The sequence below is a fragment of the Mugil cephalus genome, chromosome 7 (genome assembly GCF_022458985.1).
Source record: "Mugil cephalus isolate CIBA_MC_2020 chromosome 7, CIBA_Mcephalus_1.1, whole genome shotgun sequence".
Classification (NCBI taxonomy): domain Eukaryota; kingdom Metazoa; phylum Chordata; class Actinopteri; order Mugiliformes; family Mugilidae; genus Mugil; species Mugil cephalus.
In genome coordinates, this window is record NC_061776.1 from 11,506,728 (window position 1) to 11,527,129 (window position 20,402).

General features: G+C 42.2%; 3 protein-coding genes across 3 annotated transcripts in view; 1 reads left to right on the top strand and 2 right to left on the bottom strand.

Annotated features, from left to right (window-relative positions):
- Positions 1 to 1,849, top strand: part of LOC125011384 (rab effector MyRIP-like) — a 30,642-nt gene extending 28,793 nt beyond the window's left edge. Inside the window, 1 exon segment of the mRNA XM_047590576.1 lies at positions 737 to 1,849. Within this exon segment, the coding sequence (XP_047446532.1) occupies positions 737 to 753 (17 nt within the window). The 3' untranslated portion in view covers positions 754 to 1,849.
- A 43-nt stretch (positions 1,850 to 1,892) lies between these two features.
- LOC125011385 (plexin domain-containing protein 2-like) lies at positions 1,893 to 11,004 on the bottom strand. The gene is made up of 14 exons (XM_047590577.1): positions 10,539 to 11,004; positions 8,427 to 8,635; positions 8,148 to 8,291; positions 7,976 to 8,045; positions 7,523 to 7,645; positions 7,301 to 7,416; positions 7,124 to 7,223; positions 6,925 to 7,020; positions 6,696 to 6,777; positions 5,623 to 5,683; positions 5,279 to 5,498; positions 4,813 to 4,848; positions 4,482 to 4,639; positions 1,893 to 2,111 (listed from the first exon to the last, which is right to left on the bottom strand). Exons 1-14 carry the CDS (start codon positions 10,627 to 10,629, stop codon positions 1,896 to 1,898), a joined length of 1,722 nt encoding a protein of 573 aa, XP_047446533.1. The 5' UTR covers positions 10,630 to 11,004; the 3' UTR covers positions 1,893 to 1,895.
- A 666-nt stretch (positions 11,005 to 11,670) lies between these two features.
- Positions 11,671 to 15,049, bottom strand: LOC125010777 (peptidyl-prolyl cis-trans isomerase Fkbp12-like). Its single transcript, XM_047589592.1, has 4 exons — positions 14,901 to 15,049; positions 14,767 to 14,814; positions 13,688 to 13,800; positions 11,671 to 12,979 (listed from the first exon to the last, which is right to left on the bottom strand). The coding sequence occupies exons 1-4, from the start codon at positions 14,935 to 14,937 to the stop codon at positions 12,854 to 12,856; spliced, it is 324 nt and encodes a 107-aa protein (XP_047445548.1). The 5' UTR covers positions 14,938 to 15,049; the 3' UTR covers positions 11,671 to 12,853.
- Between the last annotated feature and the right edge of the window lie 5,353 nt (positions 15,050 to 20,402).

Sequence of the window (20,402 nt, forward strand, 5' to 3'; positions counted from 1 at the left end):
TTTTTCTTAGCCTTTAGTCTAGATAACTAGCTTAAGGCTAGTATAAGGCTAGCATGAGGCTAGCATGAGGCTAGCATGAGGCTTGGTTAACTTCAAACTTCATTCATTTGTAAAGTGGTGTTTTAGGATCAAGGTTCACATTAATGATGGTATGACTTTATTTTTCCTGTATAAAATCTTAACAAACGTCAAAAACAGAAATTGACATTTACCTCAAATAATAGGGAGAAATCAGTTGACATCTAGTTCTTCCTTTTAATCTTCTGCTCCCATAACTTTTCTGTTTTTGTTCACTGTGGAGCTTCTTCTGTGTTTTCCTGATCCTGTGCTGGAGCTGTAGGCTGAGCACTGTGGCATATTTTAACTTTTGATCCAGTTTGTTTCTCTGTTATCGCCACTTCTCTGTGGGTGAATATTAGTTAGATATATCTAACATGGCGCCCATGAAACATGTGACCAGCTCAGAACCAATCAGCATAACAGGATAGCTCAGACTCCCTAGTTGGCCAGACTCTCTCTAATATACGACTCTGCTTTGTGGCTTCATTGCCTTCATGAGGGTCACCCACTACGTGAAACAATACTGCTCTAATAGAGTCGTTAAAATTTGTTAAAAGCTCTAATAAAGCTACGACAAGCCAAAATGTCTGTGCTAAAGAAAATAATAATGTTTGTACTGAGTTGTTTTACAGATTATTACATGTTTTTTCACTCCATTTCTTTCTTTCTCTTTTAGAAGACAAGGAAACCTAAATGACAAAGCAGTACCCTCAACACATCCGTGCCTTTACTCCGTCAGTCTGCAGCCTACAGGCCAGCGTCACATGATTCATTCAATCGCCAGTTGCCTTAAACATGCCTCAGATATTTGGGCCGCTTGTACTGTATGTGTGTGTGTGTGTTTTTGTCTTTTTCGTCGTATGTCGCAGGAAACGGTTGATTCTTGTGTCGTCCAGTCCAAATGAAAATATAAGAATAAGAAAATCAGTTCCAGTGATGTCAAACTTGTAAAAAATTATGACGCAGCAAGTGTGCAAAAATGATTTTTAATTAAAATACTTTTCATCAGCTTAATTTTGACACTACTGTCCATTTAAGTAGTTGAAGAAAACTTTATAAATGATGTCCAGTGACTGAAGTGATCAAAGATACAGTTACTGAATAAAACCTGAATTTTACAGTTTGTACCACATATCAGATATACAACTTACACGTACATGGGAGCAATTATAGCATGTTAGAAAAAAAAAATGTGATACTGCATCATGTATAAAATTCTGCGTATAGATTATGTGTGACTGCAGTTATCCATGGTTGTGTATGTTGTAGTGTACATATTTGTACAGCGACGCAATCAGTAAATGTTTTCTGCCTTTTAAGTATACAAAATAAAGAAAAATCTGTGTGAAAATGCTCTGTTATATTCTGGCTGAAAACACTGCGCGCCCTGTTTGCCTTTCAGTTGAAGGTGGGTGTAATGGTGAGGAATTTAGTCTGTGTTTTTGAGATGAGGAAATGACACCCAAATATGACATTCCTCTCTGTGAAGAAGGTGTGGGAAGGACAGCTCTGGGAAATAAACGCCGTCTATGAGTGAGATGGTTTCAAAACGCTGGGCAGCGACACCTCTCGCTCTCTGTGATGCTGCAGTTGAAATGATTAACCTGAGCTTTTCCCCTTGTATGAGTTCTCTGCAAGCTAATGCAAACAGGAAGCCAAACTCGTCCGTAAAATAATACGTTGCTACAATTTCCTCATAGAGGTTTGATGTTTGTGTGTCTCTGAATCCTTAGAGTGAACTATTTAAACAAAAAACATAGCATTCGAGGAAGGAATGCAAACTCACAGAGAGAACCAGCTCTGCCCCAAAGGTCTCCTGGGAAATGTAGTTTTGGTCAGGAGCTCTCTGAGACTAGGAAGCGCTCCCTCTGATCGGGAACTATGAATCCTTCCTTCTGTTCGCTCTCTCTTCTGTCTGACATCACGAAAGACTGTTTGGGGTCGATGACCAGCGTGCCATCTTTGTCCTGACCAGGAGCCTCCACCTCGGCGTACGAAGGCCGACCGGAGCCCCGTCTGAACTTCATGATCGGCCAGCGGGTCGGGCGTCGCTGTGGGGAGTGAAGAGACAGAACACACTAAAGATCTGATGTCATGTAGCTGTATTGCACTGACTTGTATTGAAAACATGGAAAATATACTGCAATATAATGTAGTTCAGAGCAACACAACCTTTAATTAACCTCAGCCCAATGTGCACATTTGTGATGGAAAAAAATACAACTTTGTTAAGGCTGAGCCGCTGTACTGAGAGGCTCTAGATAAAACTAATTAAGTACAGTAAAAGCATCTGAACTATTTTGTGTGTCTCTGCTTGTCAAACATGTACTTTTTGAATTTCACAAGTTGGGATCAATAAAAACTGCTCATGCCAAAGATAAGGTTGTTAGATAAAGGTGAGAAACTGTTGTGCACATGCTGAAAAATGCAGTGATGCAAGCCCTAAAAAATATATGAATAACAGACTTAACTATTCTGGCCTTTTTGCAGAAAAACGCCTATTTAGGACATAAATCGTAAATTGAATGCTGCTCATGAACAGTCTGGAGCTCATTCATGGTCTTGGTCCCTTTTGAACGTTAAGACTGAAGTTTCTATCACAAAAGTCAGAATCACTCTAATTGACACACAGTTAAAAATAAGGTGTTGGGTTCGATTGAATTTTTTATTTTTTTTGACATCTAATAACTTCAGAGAAAACTGAGGACAGATCTTATCTGGATAACACAAGATTATCAGAGCATAATGTCTTACTTACTTACCTGAGTTTCTCTTACCTTTTTGTCTAAGGGTATAACCAGGCGTTTCCAAACTGTGCCATTTGGACACATTTTGAATAAAAAGGCCATAACTTTTGAACGCTTCAACATACAATCGTAATCTTAGACTTAGACAAACTTTAATGATCCATTACTTTCTCAAATTACTTTGTCACAGTAGCTTCGTTGTACATAAAAGTAAACACTCTTAAAAAGAAGAAAGATAAAATAAACCATTGAAAGGTGATACTCAGAGGACTTATATTTTATAATTAGAGTAACGGATACAGAGTTAGTGAAGTAAAATCTAATTTTTTGTATTGTTTCTCATTTGAAAATTACACACAGACATCCGGCTCCAATATGCACAGGCCTGCCTTCGCAGATATCGAACTTTACCGGGGAAGAGACATATCGTTGTTTAGAGCAGTTCATTAGCTACACGAAACGCCAGTGATCCACTAAGTTGACTGCAATTGGCTCAGTATGTGGCTGAAATAAGGGGGAAGGGGCTTCTTTCCAGTGCTGACTCTCATTGGCTTCTGAAGGCTGTTGATGGGACAAAGTACCTCGGAAATTGGTTCAATGAGGTGAAACTCAAAAGAGTTCAGCGGCGATTTAAAAAGAACATGCCAGTAAAAAAAAAATTTATGTATGTATTTTTTGATAAAATATGAAGATTGCAACGTGTCTCCTTTGTCCAAGAGGTTGAAACAGCTCTTTGTGAATTTTTTGCAACTAAAAGTAGTTTTTGGACTGAAAATACGACTGAAATGGACAGTTTGGACCCTTGTTGGATTGTTGGATCGATATGAGTTTTTTTCTGTTGAGTTTATGCTCATTTCTCATTTTTATTGTTTCGAACAAAATGTGTTGGTTGTGACAGATGTGTTGGTTGAATCCTACAATGGCTTTTATCAATGAAATCAGAAGAAAATGAGCTTTCCAACGACATATAACATGCAGCATTTACTCAAACACAACTTGTGTACAGAGATCCAATTTGTTCAAAAATCTACTGCTGTCCCATATACGACCCAGCGGAACATTAAGGGGTTAATTATATTTTCCATAAATACCTATTAAATAATCCTGAATGTTTTGTTGACTTCCTTCCATAGCTTTTCCCCTGATCCCACTGCTTCCAAATGTGCATTTTCGCATAAAAGTTCTTATCCAATCACATTTCAGCCATGATTTGTTGCTAAGCTCAGAGAAATCTACCTGGGGTCCTTCAGAATCAGTTCTACAAGCCCTGCAGCATAAAATAAGTGTTGATCAGACGTTTGCTTTAACCAATCAGATTTTGAGTTGAGGACATCAGGACCTGTTAGCAAGCATACGGTGACATCACGATATTCACAAACTCTGATTGGATAGTCAGAAAGTGAGCTAGCCAGAGCTAGCTAACTCCATCTGTTGTGAGACAGTCAAGCAAAAATATAGTTGTGTTGCTTTAATACACATTTTTTCATCCCACAATGACTTAGGGTTGGTTGAGGATATACTGTCAAAGTCATTTTCAAGACGGGGAAAACAGCTACCTCCCAGTAACATTCAGGTGCATGTATATTGATTTTAAATATGGAAACCAGGAACATTGGAAATACAAATTATATGTGCCGTGACACCATGGGTATCGCTGGTTTTATAACTACGTACCTCTATGAAGAAGAGGCTGATGTCAGAGGTTGGGTGATTGTACATGTAGACGGACACGAAGACGGCTGCTGCCATGACGACCATCACCGTGACGATGCCCACCAGGAGGCCAATTTGCAGCCGCTCGTCGCTCTCCCCCGTGTTGCCCCCGTCTTCCGCTGTGCAGAGGAAGAGGGTGAGTCTCTCAGTGATATCACTCAAAACTCAAATGTGACACCGGATTAATTCAAATGTTGTAATCACTGTTAAATGTCACGTGTTGTGGCTCCTACTTCGTTTAACATGTAAATATTTAAGTATTTCAATGAGTAAGTGATCGTGAATGACTTACGTGCTTCGCTGATGTGAAAAGAGACCTCTGCATCACCTGAGAAACAATGACAAAAAGGCTGATTTATTTTGGGTGCTATTTAGTTTTTAATTGCTAAGTAAAACAAAATTGCACATTGTTAACCGAGCACAGTGATGCACATACATCGAGTCATCCCTCAGCAGCTGAGGACACTATGCAGTATTTAACATGGCGCTGTATACGCTCCGCAATGAGCTAACAGAGGCCTGGGAAATAGCTGACCACTTGACCCTCACACTGTCAAGAGTTTACAGAACATAGCAGGCATGGATACTATGCAACAACAACAAACATTAATCTACAAGGCTGTGATGATGCCGCCACCGACCTGAGCTGTGACCTGATATGAAATTCAACGATGCAACATAAGCACGAGGATCAGACTGAAGTTGTGAACAATAATTGTTGATAATTTACAAATCACCAGTGGCTACAGGGAGTTTACCGTCTGCAGACTTGTTGGTTGGAGTCTCTTGACTTGCTGCTGTTCTTCTGCTGTTGGTTGAGGGTTTAGTGACGGTGGACGTCTTGCTGAGGGGGGTGGAGGTCACGTCTGAGGTGTTGTGCTGCTCTGCGGTTGATATAACAGGAGTGGTTGTGTGTGTCAGGTGGCGTGACGAGGTGTTTGTGACGTCTGTTGTCCGCAGACATCTGGGATCCCGTCTCTAGGAAACGACAACGTCTTTTGATTAGACAAACTTCTAAGTTCACATTAAGTTTCTGTTATTGTCCTGAAATGCAACAACAATAATAATAATAATAATAATAATGAGAATTAATAAGGAGAACCTCTTCTGGGCAGCCGAGGTCAACCCAGTCCTGCCGGTTCCGGTCAAAGCCACTGGAGCATCTGAGAAAGGAATAGTTACGGGACTATTATAGCTTTACCTGCACAAACACACAACTTGCTGTAGGTTATTTTAAAATAAGTCAACAATTATCAGGCCAAGGAGCACAAACTGATGTAGAGATTAAGCAGAGACACCCTACATACGATATGTGTTCTATATCAAACTTGGCCTAGTGGTATTTATAAATATACATTATTATTATCATTTTACATTTAATATTAAGCTGTCTCTTATCCCTTTACTTAAATATGTTAGATTCATGTGAACGTGTATTTAAAGAAAATTTCTGGGGGGAAATTAATATACATACGTATATAAAATGTCAAATCAACCAAGGATTTTAGAACCCCCTGCAGTACCTCTGTGGACCCCCCGTTGAAGACCTATGTATTAAACAGTTTACATAGCACAGCTCTTCTAATTCCCTGAATTATATTTTATATTTCACACTGTTTTATTGGATTTAGAGACAAATTTCTTTGTAGAAAATAATTTGTATTTCGTCACTGCCAAATTAAGAAGCCACTCAAAAAACAAACAAACAAAAAAAAAAAACACCGTAAGTTAATTAAATGTCACTCATTCAAAATAAAAAAAACGCAGCCTGTAATTGTCTAAATAAGGTCAGGCGGCCTGACTGAAAGGAACTTTTAATCGAATTTGAAATGGGTGGTGTGGTCCTTTAATATTAAATATCAAGTGTTTAATAGGTAAATAACATAATGTCTAATAAATGCAAGATCAATTATTTTGCAGAAAAATAACAAATGCTTAAAGTGAAAGAAAGAAGTGAGGCTGGGACTGACTTAAAATGTTATACGCGCTTTATAACATGTAAACACATTTCATATCATGTTACGTAGCCTCCATGTATACAGTTGTTTCAGTCAAGTCGAAGAAATATTGTGCATGTAGCCACCGCTAATGAATTTATCGTAATGGGAAAATTGTAGGATTAACTATTGTACGAGCGGTGTATTCTCTTTTCTCTGCACTGTTTTTCCAGTTTACCTTTGTAGCCGACTGCACCAGCTGCAGTTAAAGCCGATCTGAGAAGTGACACATGGGCCACAGCTGGAGAACTGCAGACACGCTGAGAATAAAGAAGACTGGGAGTGAGTAGGAAGGAAGTGGAATTCATTTTTACTGAACGCCCTGCAGCACAGAGCTAACTCATACACACAGCTGTAGCAAAGCTCTCTCCGTCTGTGTCTATGCACTTAAATAGGGATGAACTCACTCGGGAGAGGAAGCATCTCCACGGCTGTAGAATTGGAGATTTTCGACTTGAGGATGTCGACTTTGTGATACTCATAGATGGTTTTCCGACGGGCATCTAAAGTACGTCAGGAAGGATAGGACATTAAATGTTAGATGTACGCAAAAAGGAGAAATAAACCAAAGTGTTTTTTTTTTTCCACAACAAATCTGCAACTCACTGGGAATCTGCTCTATCTTATGAAGCACCACAAAAGCATCTGACAAACCCACTTTGACAGGATGATTCTCTGCGCTGATGTCGCTGACGTCGACGGGGATCTGTGCAATAAAAAGAGCTGGATGAATAAAGTCACATCGCAGTGAGAGAGCAACATAAAGGAGAGAGCCGACGTCACCTCTTTGTAGGCAAAAACAATCCGTCCGTCGCTGTGCAGAACGGCCTGGAAGGTGAACGACCCCACGCTGGTGTTGTGGAGGTGGACGCGGTTCCACTGGACCACCAGCGCAGTACCTAAAGGACACACGAACACACAAATGAAAGACTTACAGTGTAGTCGGTACAACTACTACACGGTAAAGCCAAAAGGCAACAACTGATTACTGTGAAACTCTCCTACCGTTGTCGAAGTAAAACACGGTAGAGTTTTTGGACAAGCTGGGGTCAAAGTTTGCCATCAGAGGGGCGATGTACTGAGTGGCTGTGAGCATCCGGTGGATTTTATCTCCAGTGTAAATGAAACCTGGCAGGTGAAGACATGTAGAGATCGTAATCAGCAATCCACAATATTATCATCTCACAGACACTTGATTATATTGTGATCCAGTGAATTTAGAGGCTGATTGGTGTACATTTCCATTAGTCGCGTACACTTAATTAAACTTTTCTTACATTTTACTTTTTAACATGAAGCTCTAAAGCCTAATGCAAAGCTCTCTCCATGAGGAGGTCAGAAAGGAAATCTTCAGATTACTCGCTGAGTTACTAAAATCAGGCTTGTGAACGCACCCTCTCTTCTATATACAGTTTAACATCTTGTCATACTGAGACGTGTGCGTAGTAAAGGACTCACCTCCAGTTGTAAGTGTGATTTCTTTTAGTAAATGACCATAGAAGGGAAAGTCGAAGGAAAGACTGACTCTCTGGAAACACACAAAGATAACATGCATCACGAACTGTGAGCTGTGGAAACTGCTGGTTTCATTAAGTCAGGATTAGTTCAGATTCTAAGACTCATTCCTCACCTCAGCTTGTCTGTGTGCGCTGGACAGGAAGCCACGGCCTTTCCACGCGTCCTCCCCCATATCACCGACGCTGACCCACAGCTCTTTACCAGCCACGTCCCCGGGGCCGTGGATTTTAGACGTGTAGTAGGCGTGATCAATGTCCTACAGCATCCACACATTGATTACACATCAATCCTATCATTTATAATTAAGATACTTTTATTATAATCCAAAAATAAATACTTTCACTGCACCATCACCACGCCATTACTCATCATCTGATAAACTTCTCCTTACTACAATTTGCGTGGCGTTATCATGTCCCTCTTCCATCAGCAGGTCAGGATCTGACTCCTCTGGCTGGTGCTGGTCTCTGTAGTGGCCCCTCTTATATGTTGCCCAGCCGGGGGCTCCGGACCTGGGCCCAGATTTCCATCTCGTCTCTCTGGACCTGTGGTTCTCTGCGACCCCGTATGAATGTTCCTCAGGGTAGGCGTCAGCTCGGTCTTAGAAATCAGAGGTGGAGGACATGAGCTAGAATCAAAACACCTCATACGTACGTGTACATGAGCTGCTGCTTAAACTCTTAGTATGACACAGTTTTTCTTTAATTGCAGTTAAATTAAACAACGACTGCAAAGACTAGAGCATAGGTCCATCAGTTTGGGGGTCCTGGGTCTGAAAACAACCAGCTGGTATGTACACCGATCAGCCACAACATTATGACCACCACCTTGATGGTAGCAGGGTGCAGTCTGACATACACACACACAAAAACGGTTTATAAACAACTAGAAAAAATGTGAAAAACAGCACAAGATGTTGATCTGGCCTCAAAATTCACTAGATTCCAAACTGATCAAGCACTGGAACAAGTGGGTAGAGGCCCCTCCTCTCAGCCCATAGGACCCAAAGGCTCCCCCACAAACAATATTCTGGTGCCAGACACCACAGGACACCCTCAGAGGGCAGACACAGGACACAGGGAGGACCTACATGATATTACACAGGTGGCCAAATTAAAAAGCTATTCAGAGATTCCTTGTAGTTGGTGTTTCTCGTAGCATTCTGCCATTTTTATGAGCCGTTGTATACAACTTTTAAATAAATTTTGCCACGGAACAAATCTCACCTCCATAAAGGTTGTCATACTTTTTCTATATATCATTTACTACTTTTTGAGGATGTACTTTGTAACGCTGTTGAGAAAAACATATGTATTTTGCTCTTGCATTCATTTAATGCAGGGCTGCTGTAGCGGACTGCATCCAGTTTGCTTAGGTGGACCTATGGAATTGGCAGCCAAGTGAAGACGCAATTAAGAGCTTGGAAACACATTAAAGTGTGGATGATTTTTAACGACTCATAAACGTGGAGCACACCCAACACTCCAGTGAAGCTACTCCTGCGTCTTCTTCTCACCACGCCACTGGACGTAAACAATTCCTCACAGGGAGCCATGTGGCAAACATGCGTGGTCATTCTTCCCCCGCACCGACAACAGACCGTTCTAACTTTCCTCTTCACAGTGGACGGTGAAGGCATGCTTCACATTCTTCACACCAGCAGCTCCAGGACCAGGCATGTGAGGCCGGGCAGCGGTGAGTGTTGTTTCTATATATCTGTCACACGGTGGCACTTGGTGGCTGCAGAGGTCTCGTAACCAGTCGGCCTGTGCCCGAGTGTGACTGGGACCAGCGAGCCGAGTCCCAGCTCTCCAGATGTGAGGGACACGGAGCTGCTACAAGTAACGAGACATAATAGTAGAGGAGTGTTTCATTCAGATGTCCTGCAGATAAACAAAAGTCTGATTTTTTTTCACGTCCTCTCACTGATGCTGACACAAACTGTGCCTCTTTCACACAAGTCAGCAGCAACACACCTGTAATTAGTCTGAACCAATCACCTCCAAATAAAAACTCTCAGCCTGATCCTCGTCTGTTGCTTTAACACAAATGAACACACACACACACACAAAATTAATGTGACTCGTCGAACACGTAAAGGTGTCAGCAATAATTAAAGCTGCACTGACCTGGTGTAAATCATGTGAAACAGATTCAACAGATCACTGGATCAGGGGTAAAGACATGCGATTACACTCATTACAGACATTTCTGCTGTACGTTTATTAACCCAAAAATATTAGTACAACGCCAGTAGTTCAAGATAATAATTCCTATTGCCTGAAATGTGATGATTTACTAATATAAAAAGTCGAAAACGTGTCACTAAATGTAACAATGCTCACGATTTAGGCTGAGGTGCTCATCAGCCAATGAGTATAATAATACACAAGTATATCAAGTGACGCTAAGTGATCAAATAAAACGGGTTAATGTCACTTTATGCGTGGTGAGTATTGCAGTTGATTGTTTAAATTACAATAAATCTTGATTTTTCACTTACCATGAGCAGATTTTAGCTTCGTGAGACTTGTTTGAAACTGGAGAACAAGGACCAGACCTGTGCAGAGATGAAGCATCTTTCTGGTGGCCATCGTTCCTCCAACTTCAGTCTCAAAATGTGCAAAGGGCCCGAAATAAATTCAGGAATTTTATCGCAGTTTGTGTAAAAAAAACAAAAACAAACAAACGCGAAATACTTATTCAACAATAACAAAAATAAAATGATACTAAATAGTAGTGTAATTAGATGGGGATACACGCAGACGACGCAAAGTTATCTATTTGAGTATGTTAACGCGGAGTTTCTCATCCCGTTGTCCATGTTGAACTCTCAGGTTTGTCCGTATGCGCGTCTTCTCAGTCAAGAGACTGGAGCCAAGGAATCGTTGCATTCACGCGCCGTCGGAATTATCACAACTTTTATACTTCCTACAAAAATACTTTCAGTAATATTATATACTTATATGCTGTACAAATATATCGCCAGTGATCTCTCTTACTTGTAACTTAATTCACGTGAGGACCAATAAACTCTGAATCGGTAGCACAGATTATGACAGCTCATCTATCTGCACCTTAACGTTAACTAATTATATGCTGAGATACGGTAGCCATTAATCATTTTTTGTAATTTTTACTTTATTCTTATGTTTATGTCCAGCTCATATGTTTTTCTTACCTCGTGACTACTTGGATAAAATAATAATTTCCCTGCGGGGATCAACAAAGTGATCTTAGATCATGAATGTTAATGTGACTTTTAGATTACCGGGAGCACTTGAATGCAGCAGACGTTGTACCCTTCTTTGGCCACTGGAGGGCGGTGGACGGCGCGTCATAAAACTAAAGGTGAGCCAAAAGATTCACTTAAATGATATGGATGTTTATACGATTATTTAAATGTAACCTAGATGTAACATTAGTCATGAGTGTCATTTTAATTCTATTTTGAGAGCGTTGCATTTAGCTTTAACAGAAACACATAGCCTCATTTCAGGAACAACTTATTACAGGAGTATAATTACTGATGCATTAAAGCAAAAATTAAAACCATTACTGAAATCCATGCAAACCAACAGAGCTGAATACAGTTCAACGTATTCATATGAAAACAATGAATGCAGAGTATAGAGTATAGAGTATACTGTTTTTAATGCAAGAAGGCAATACCCACAGATAAGATCATTTCTTATTGATGAAAAGAAAACAAGGAGTTACCAAAGCATATGTTGGCAATGTGAGAGAACACAAGGACACTTCAGTCTATATATGAGACCCAGGAGGAGAGTTTAAGGTTTCTCAATACTGTAAATAGCAACACAGCAGAAGGATGAATTAAATTACCACTTTCAAAACATACAAAGAGTTTCTTTACATTGTGTCAAAGTTCATTTCATTAAAGGCGTCACGTGTTCACACCAATAATACCACACTACTTTTAAAACACTGCAAAAAAAACAAAGGTTTGCTAAGACTGGTGTCCAACATCTATGTGAGGATCCTTTGCTCTAATTCTATCATGTGCCTTTATTTTTCTAACATTTAAAGTAAAGATCTAACGGACAAATGTACGGATGAAGGCCAAAATAAATCATTGACTTGAACAGCAAAGTTGCACTGAATGGTCAACTTGATGATCAACAACCTGACCAGATTCAGAAACCATTTCCTTTTTTGTCTTGTTTTTATATGACAGTTTAAATTTCTGCCCTTTTAAACATATTACACGTGCTTAGTTTTAAAGAAATTCTTTGTTAATTAGGGAAAGATTTCTTACTGAAAGTGAGGTAATTAGATTAATACGGCGCCATGTCTGTCTCCACACAGCTGCCTGGCCCTCTACAACTCAAATAAGTTTCATCTTTTACTGTTTAATGAGTCCCAAAACGAACAAAGTTACTGTTATTTGTATGATTTGCTTTTTGGACAAATTAACCAAAAAAAAATAAAAATAAATGTATGTACAGGGTAGCATTAGATGGACAGAGACAGGCTAGCTTTCAGTCTTCATTCTGGATGTTTCAAGTTTGATGGACAGACGTGGGCATATCATTGATCTCATCAGACTCTCAGCAACAAGCACATGTCCCGAAATGTTGTACTATTCCATTAAAGTTTGTAGGCCTGAGCGTCATCTTAGCACCAACAATACGCAGCATGATTTCAATTATACCAAGATATTTGATTTATTTCTATAGTGACTAGCTTATGCTTGAGATACAAATGGATGTTTGATCTGATGGATATTTGTGTGAAAAATGTGGGTGGAATGGAAAAGAGAGAGAGAAAAAAAAGAGCCGCTGGTGGTTTAAACACTCAGCATTTGAGAAGCTCCACTTCAAAGATGAGAGTGGAATTAGCTGGGATGATGGGTGGGTATCCTCTGCTGCCGTACGCAAAGTCCGGCGAGCAGGTCAACTTGGCAACCTGGCCGAGGCTCATCTGTGGAGGCAGTGAAGAGCGAGTTACATAAAGAAAGTCACCAGCAAAACTTTAGTTTTCTATTAAACAATAAGGTTTATGTCTCGATCTGCTGTCAACGTAAACAGTTTGCTTTGATTGAAATGAACGTCGTGACTGAAGGTGGCTAAGAAGGCTGATCAAGAACGCACTAAAGGAGAAGTCATTTAACAGTGAGCAAAACGCTATTTTCTTCATGAGACAACACTGCAGCTAAGCAGTGAACAGATGTCCACTTAAATCATTCTCTAGATGTGACAGCCCAGAGCTCTATGGGATGACTGGTATTTTGCAAGATTCATAATAGACATCGTTTACATGGACACTAGTATACCAGTAATAACTAGTTAAAAATGCCTCATAAAGCTCAATTAGAAAGAGTTTCCAGTCAGATTCAGACGGGCGACGTAATCCTTTTGAAAATCTATTCAACAGTAAATTATTTGCATGTAAACACTTGACTTAATTGTTCCTCTCAAGGTGGAATAAATACGTTCTTTTCTGCTCATGTTTGCCCCATGTTCAGATAAAGATGAACACAATTTAATTCGGGTGGAAGGAATATTATTAAACTTAGTTCATAAACAACCTGGCATGTGGTGCAGATATCAAACTGTCTTGGACATGAAGAGCCAATTATAAAAGTCCATTATGTCCATGTCCCGGTACACTTAATGCTCTTCTCCTTACCTGAGCTACACCTTCATCCCAGCCACGGATGACTTCTCCAGCTCCCAGTTTGAACGTGAAGGGCTCTCCCCGGTCCCTGGACGAATCAAACTTCTTTCCATTTGTCAGCGTGCCTGTTCAAGAGCAGTCAAAAAAAAAAAAAAAAAAAAACAATAATGAAAAAGAGCTCTGATCACACAACACTTCCACAGATCTTCATATTTGACCGAGAGGATCAAGGAAACATTTCCGGGTCTAATGTGGTCTACAAAGTCCACCTGTGCATAAACACTGAGTGTAACTGATTTGGCCCTAACGTGTATGTTGACATGTATCTGCACCAGCACTTATGTTCTAATGCTCTAAAATGTAGCATCTTTATATTTGTTTACCACTTAAGGGCAATGAACCAATTCTGAACGTTTTCACAAAAGTAAAACAGTCCTCTGATGTCACTCTAGGGTTGAAATTCTAATTGAAGTATTTCAATGAGAGCCTTGTAAAGGGTTAAGGGCCTTGGCTCAGGCACGTCAAACAAATTCTAGGAAAATTAGGAAAGATGTGAGAAAAAATGGGTCACAAAATGATGACTTTTTAAGTGAGTGGTGCTCTTGGACATTTATCCAACAGTGAGCGGTGATTTAAGTATTTTAGTATAAATAAGATATCTATGGGCCCACACATGTCAGTGTTGTCAATGTACAGTTAACATCGTTTAGCATAGCATAAAATACGAGAAATAAGGCTCCTCGATACCTTAGTTTAACTCCGGTATGCTATTTTACGCTTTATTTTATGCTCGTATTGAGCACTGAATTTTAACGCCTAATGGTACGTTTTTTTAATCGAGCTAAACTAGCCGCCCACTTATTTCCAGGCTATGCGTTAAGCTAAGCTAAGCTAGGCTAGGCTAGGCTAGCTCCAATGCACCGATCTTTTCATTCAGCTCTCGAAGTATTTATCAAATTTAACTCATAATAGACTTAAATGTGTCGTTTAAATTTAAATTGGGTTTATTTTATTATGTTTCTTAACCTGTAAATGAATGAGTGAATGAACAAAATGAGCTTATAGCGATTTAGAAATGAAGCGGCTCTTACCGACGTAGTGCACGGTAACAGTCCGTCCTTTCTGAGGGAAAGTATTTCCTAAAAGGAGAAAAACAGGCCTTTAACAGAGATAATTATGACCGCAAACACAAATTTAGGCGCTACGGTTTAAAATTTATCGTTACCGTCTCCGGGTCTCACGGTTAAGACGTCGACTCCCATTGTTCTTTCGGTGCAGCGGGTTTGTTCTTCTTCTGTATGACTGGACGGGGTGGCTCTCTGTCTCTAAGGCCGTGGCGTGTAACATGTCCCACGTGGTTTGGAGGGCCTGTCCGGTGTCAAGAAATCTGTGTCTGCAAATGTGTGTGTGTGTGTGTGTGTGTGTGTGTGTGTGTGTGTGTGTGTGAGTGCAGGCATTACAGTTTCCACAATATACAGTATTATAAAGTGTTAAAGATGTCCCTCAAAAAAATCCATATTTCAGCACCCACATACATACATTCATATACATACAACCACCCATATATGAAAATATAAACAATACAAGATAATTTCTACACATTCATAATTCAGACAAGTGCACAAGAGAAGTCAAAGGGTTAAAACAGAGACTCTTCTCCCGTGTTAAAAATGGAGTGTAAAAAAAAGTAAATTGTTGTATTGAATAAGTTTTTATGTCCTTGAAGGACAAGATAAATTTATTTATGGATTGATTGATTGATTAATTGAGATCACCTCTCATATGTCCACACTGACCTGATATAATGTTCCGATGGAATGTGATGTCATTGCTGTAACTAAGTTACTTTTTAAAGAAGTAATCTGATTACTTTTTCAAGGTAACTATGGTTACACTGGTTGTCATGGAATGTATGTCAGAATCTTTGATGGTATGTGGTGTCATCATGGCTTTGATCTGTAGAATGTTGCTGTGAGTATAAATAGGGATCAGCTCCTAAAAGCCACACGTGAGTTATTGATCGGTACACCTACCAGAAGACACACAGCGAGCGAACGTGAAGATTACTTCATATTCAACACAGCAACAGTCAGAGATTCGAACAGTAAACACTATTCGATTTGAAATGGAGACCAGTGCTACAAACAGCTACAAGGTTCACAGAACCTTTAAAGTTACCCTGCGTAACTTTAGGCACCAAGTCTACATTCCAAAGAAGTCTGCCATGACGTCTGCAGAGGAAAACAAGGAGAAGTCTCAGCCAACGGACTCCAGGAAAATCACTTCTAACTTCCAGGAGGAGGTTGAGCAGAACATCAGCATCCAGCTCAACAATGAAGACTTTCCAGCTCTCCAGACCGAGCCGACTCAACCCCAGGAGTCACAGAAGAACTCCAAGGCCGCTAACCTGAGGGGACCCCGTAAACAGAAGAAGGACAAGATGGCAGTTAAAATGACCTACGCGCAGGCAACCAAACTTGCATCACATGTCACCTCGCCTACACTGTCCCCCACAGCCGCCAAAGTACCTGGTACAGCAACTGAAGTACCAGCCACAGCTCTCACAGTATCTGATGCAGCTCCAGGGATTCCTGTCGCAGCTCCCACAGTACGTGAGCCAGCTACTGAAATGCCTGCCGCATTTCCAGATGTGCCTGCCACATCTCCAGAGGTGCCTGCCGCATTTCCAGAAGTGCTTGCCATATCTCCAGATATGGCTACTGCATTTCCAGAAGTGTCTGCCGCATCTCCAGAAATGTCTGCCGCATTTCCAGATGTGCCTGCCACATCCCCAGAGACCAGTGCTAAAAAACAGTACAAGGTTCACAGAACCTTTAAAGTTACCCTGCGTAACTTTAGGCACCAAGTCTACATTCCAAAGAAGTCTGCCATGACGTCTGCAGAGGAAAACCAGGAGAAGTCTCAGCCAACGGACTCCAGGAAAATCACTGTTAACGTCCAGGAGGAGGCTGAGCAGAACATCAGCATCCAGTTCAACAATAAAGACTTTCCAGCTCTCCAGACCAAGCCGACTCAATCCCAGGAGTCACAGAAGAACTCCAAGGACCTGAGGGGACCGCGAAAACAGAAGAAGGACAAGATGGCAGTTAAAATGACCTACGCGCAGGCAACCAAACCTGCATCACTTGCCACCTCGCCTACACTGTCCCCCACAGCCGCCGAAGTACCTGGTACAGCAACTGAGGTACCAGCCACAGCTCTCACAGTATCTGATGCAGCGCCAGGGATTCCTGTCGCAGCTCCCACAGTACGTGAGCCAGCTACTGAAATGCCTGCTGCATTTCCAGATGTGCTTGCCACATCTCCAGAGGTGCCTGCCGCATTTCCAGAAGTGCTTGCCATATCTCCAGATATGGCTACTGCATTTCCAGAAGTGTCTGCCGCATTTCCAGATGTGCCTGCCACATCTCCAGAGGTGCCTGCAGCATTTCCAGATGTGCCTGCCACATCTCCAGAGGTGCCTGCTGCATTTCCAGAAGTGCTTGCCATATCTCCAGATATGGCTACTGCATTTCCAGAAGTGCCTGCCGCATCTCCAGAAGTGTCTGCCGCATCTCCAGAAATGCCCGCCGCATTTCCAGATGTGCCTGCCACATCTCCAGAAATGCCTGCCGCCTTTCCAGATGTGCCTGCCACAACTCCAGAGACCAGTGCTACATACCGCTATAAGGTTCACAGAACCTTTAAAGTTACCCTGCGTGACTTTAGGCACCAAGTCTACATTCCAAAGAAGTCTGCCATGACGTCTGCAGAGGAAAACAAGGAGAAGTCTCAGCCAACGGACTCCAGGAAAATCACTTCTAACTTCCAGGAGGAGGTTGAGCAGAACATCAGCATCCAGCTCAACAATGAAGACTTTCCAGCTCTCCAGACCGAGCCGACTCAACCCCAGGAGTCACAGAAGAACTCCAAGGCCGCTAACCTGAGGGGACCCCGTAAACAGAAGAAGGACAAGATGGCAGTTAAAATGACCTACGCGCAGGCAACCAAACCTGCATCACTTGCCACCTCGCCTACACTGTCCCCCACAGCCGCCGAAGTACCTGGTACAGCAACTGAAGTACCAGCCACAGCTCTCACAGTATCTGATGCAGCGCCAGGGATTCCTGTCGCAGCTCCCACAGTACGTGAGCCAGCTACTGAAATGCCTGCCGCATTTCCAGATGTGCTTGCCACATCTCCAGAGGTGCCTGCCGCATTTCCAGAAGTGCTTGCCATATCTCCAGATATGGCTACTGCATTTCCAGAAGTGTCTGCCGCATTTCCAGATGTGCCTGCCACATCTCCAGAGGTGCCTGCAGCATTTCCAGAAGTGCCTGCCGCATCTCCAGAAATGCCTGCCGCATTTCCAGATGTGCCTGCCACATCTCCAGAGGTGCCTGCTGCATTTCCAGAAGTGCTTGCCATATCTCCAGATATGGCTACTGCATTTCCAGAAGTGCCTGCCGCATCTCCAGAAATGCCCGCCGCATTTCCAGATGTGCCTGCCACATCTCCAGAAATGCCTGCAGCATTTCCAGAAGTGCCTGCCATATCTCCAGATATGGCTACTGCATTTCCAGAAGTGCCTGCCGCATTTCCAGATGTGCCTGCCACATCTCCAGATGTGTCCGTCACATCTCCAGAAGTGCCTGTCGCGTCTCCAGAAGTGCCTGCTGCATGTCCACAAGTACCCGCTGCAGCTCCTGCTGTACATGCATCTCCAGAGATTCCTGTAGCAGCACCCACAGCACCTCCGCCAACTTCTGGGTTGGCAGCTGGAGACACCCGTCCACAGGCTGCCATGAGGCCTTCAACAGGGCCATACAGGATGGACACGAGGTCTAAAGTCCAACGTTCCACACGGCCAAACAGGATGGACACAAGACATCAAGACCAACCTTCCAGACGGCCAGATAGGATGGACACAAGGTCTAAAGTCCAACCAGGACCAAAACCGATGGATTGGATACCTAAATTACAGCAATCCACACCAAAGAAACGGACTGAGACAACACCTAAAGTGGAGCCGTCTACCATGCTCCAGTGTGCAGCTCCAGAAATGCCCGTCGCAGCTCCTATTGTACTTGTGGCAGCTCCAAAAACTCCTGTCGCTGCTCTCAACGTACCTGCTGCACCAAACCCTGCACAGACCACCACAAGGATCAAAGTGCAACCTTTGGCATTGCCAAAACTGATGGAGCTGACACCTAAATTGCCATCTTCCACCAGGCCAATACCTGTCAATGCCAAACTGCGTCCCACAACTTTCACCCTACAAAAACTGCAGTCTACTACAGAGCCCACACAGCAGCCTGCAGCAACTAAAGTACATCCAATTCTCCAAATGCTGCGTGGAAACACAACTGAGAAACCACAGCCTGCTGTCAAGCCTGAACTCACCACTGCTGGGATCAAGACTGACACTCTACTTCAGATCTCGGAGCTGGAGTTTCAAAGAATTCTGGGTGAAGGGACAGACAAGATCTCTTCCCTGGAGAAAGAAAAGGCTGCTCTAAGAAAAGAGTTGGAGCAACTGAAAGAACAGCTCACAGCCCAAGGAAAAGAGGCAAAAGAAGAGATGGCTCTTCTTCATCAGGAGCTCAGCAAGAAGACAGAGATGCATGGAAATGTTACCCTGCACACTAAACAGCTCAAAGAGGCTCTCCAGGCAGAAGAGAAAAAAAGAAAGGAAGACGAGGCCTGTCTTCAACAACAGGCAGAGGAGACCGCTAAAGTTAAAGCTGCACTGACTCTCATGCGGACTCAGATGGACGAGCAACAGCGTCAGTGGGAGGAGGAGAAACTCCACTACCTTTCTGAGAACATAGTGATTACAGCAACTATGACGGCTGCAGCAACCAAGACGCAGGAGGACCTGGAAAACCAAAAGAGACAGTGGGACCAGGAAAGGGCCGACCTCCAGCAACATTTACAAACCGTGACCGAGGCCCTTAAGAAGACGGTGGAGGAGGGGGAAAACTCCAGAAAGGTGTCAATGGACAGACATCAACATCTGGAACAGCAGATTGAGGAGGCACCAAAAAAGGCAAAGAAGAAATCTCTGAAGAAGCGATTCGTCAACCTTTTCCGAAGAACTTGAGAGACCCAGCCTCAGTCTGACCTCTGTCATAACCGCTGTCCTATCACCCACTCCCCGTCCAAAACCCCCATTTTTGTTTATTGTTGTGTGAATGTCAGTGTGAATGGTTGTTTGTCTCTGTGTGTTTGTCCTGTGATGGAGCCCTGTCCAGAGTGGCCTAGTGTCTCTCTGTGTTAACCCTATGATGTACTGGTAGCCTGTCCTTACGGTATTGGACAAAAACATCATTTGTCCATTGCCTGCTGGAAGAAGCTCCAGACATCAACAGGTATATGCTCTGAGTGAATGAATGAGTGTTTGCAATAACAGCATGAAAATAAAAAAAAAAAAAAATAATAACATATACTAATGTTTACACGTCTCTGTATTGAATCAGCCATCAGTGGGTGTATGGGAGTCATGTAGTTTAGTTACTGCTTCTCAAATGAAGATGGTACTTAATCCACTGTAAGGTTAATTTATTCCAAGTTTTAGTGAAGGCACTGAGATTGTCTATATAATAAACAGGTTCTTAAAACATAAGATTTTGGCAAAAAACTCAACAATGATGTGACAGAAGGATCTACAGATTAAAATGACACCGAAACTGAAATAGATTAGTACCAGAGAGGTAAAGGCAGACAC

What these genes read in the sequence shown, in the direction of transcription:
- LOC125010777 (XM_047589592.1), bottom strand. Translation starts at nt 14,937, where the DNA reads ATGGGAGTCGACGTCTTAACCGTGAGACCCGGAGACG. An exon ending in TGTTACCGTGCACTACGTCG is followed by an intron (nt 13,801 to 14,766) that starts GTAAGAGCCGCT and finishes GCTCTTGAACAG; the next exon opens with GCACGCTGACAAATGGAAAG. An exon ending in GGGATGAAGGTGTAGCTCAG is followed by an intron (nt 12,980 to 13,687) that starts GTAAGGAGAAGA and finishes CTGCCTCCACAG; the next exon opens with ATGAGCCTCGGCCAGGTTGC.
- LOC125011385 (XM_047590577.1), bottom strand. Translation starts at nt 10,629, where the DNA reads ATGGCCACCAGAAAGATGCTTCATCTCTGCACAGGTCTGGTCCTTGTT. An exon ending in ATAACGCCACGCAAATTGTA is followed by an intron (nt 8,292 to 8,426) that starts GTAAGGAGAAGT and finishes TGGATGCTGTAG; the next exon opens with GACATTGATCACGCCTACTA. An exon ending in TCAGCCTCTTCTTCATAGAG is followed by an intron (nt 2,112 to 4,481) that starts GTACGTAGTTAT and finishes CACTCCCCACAG; the next exon opens with CGACGCCCGACCCGCTGGCC.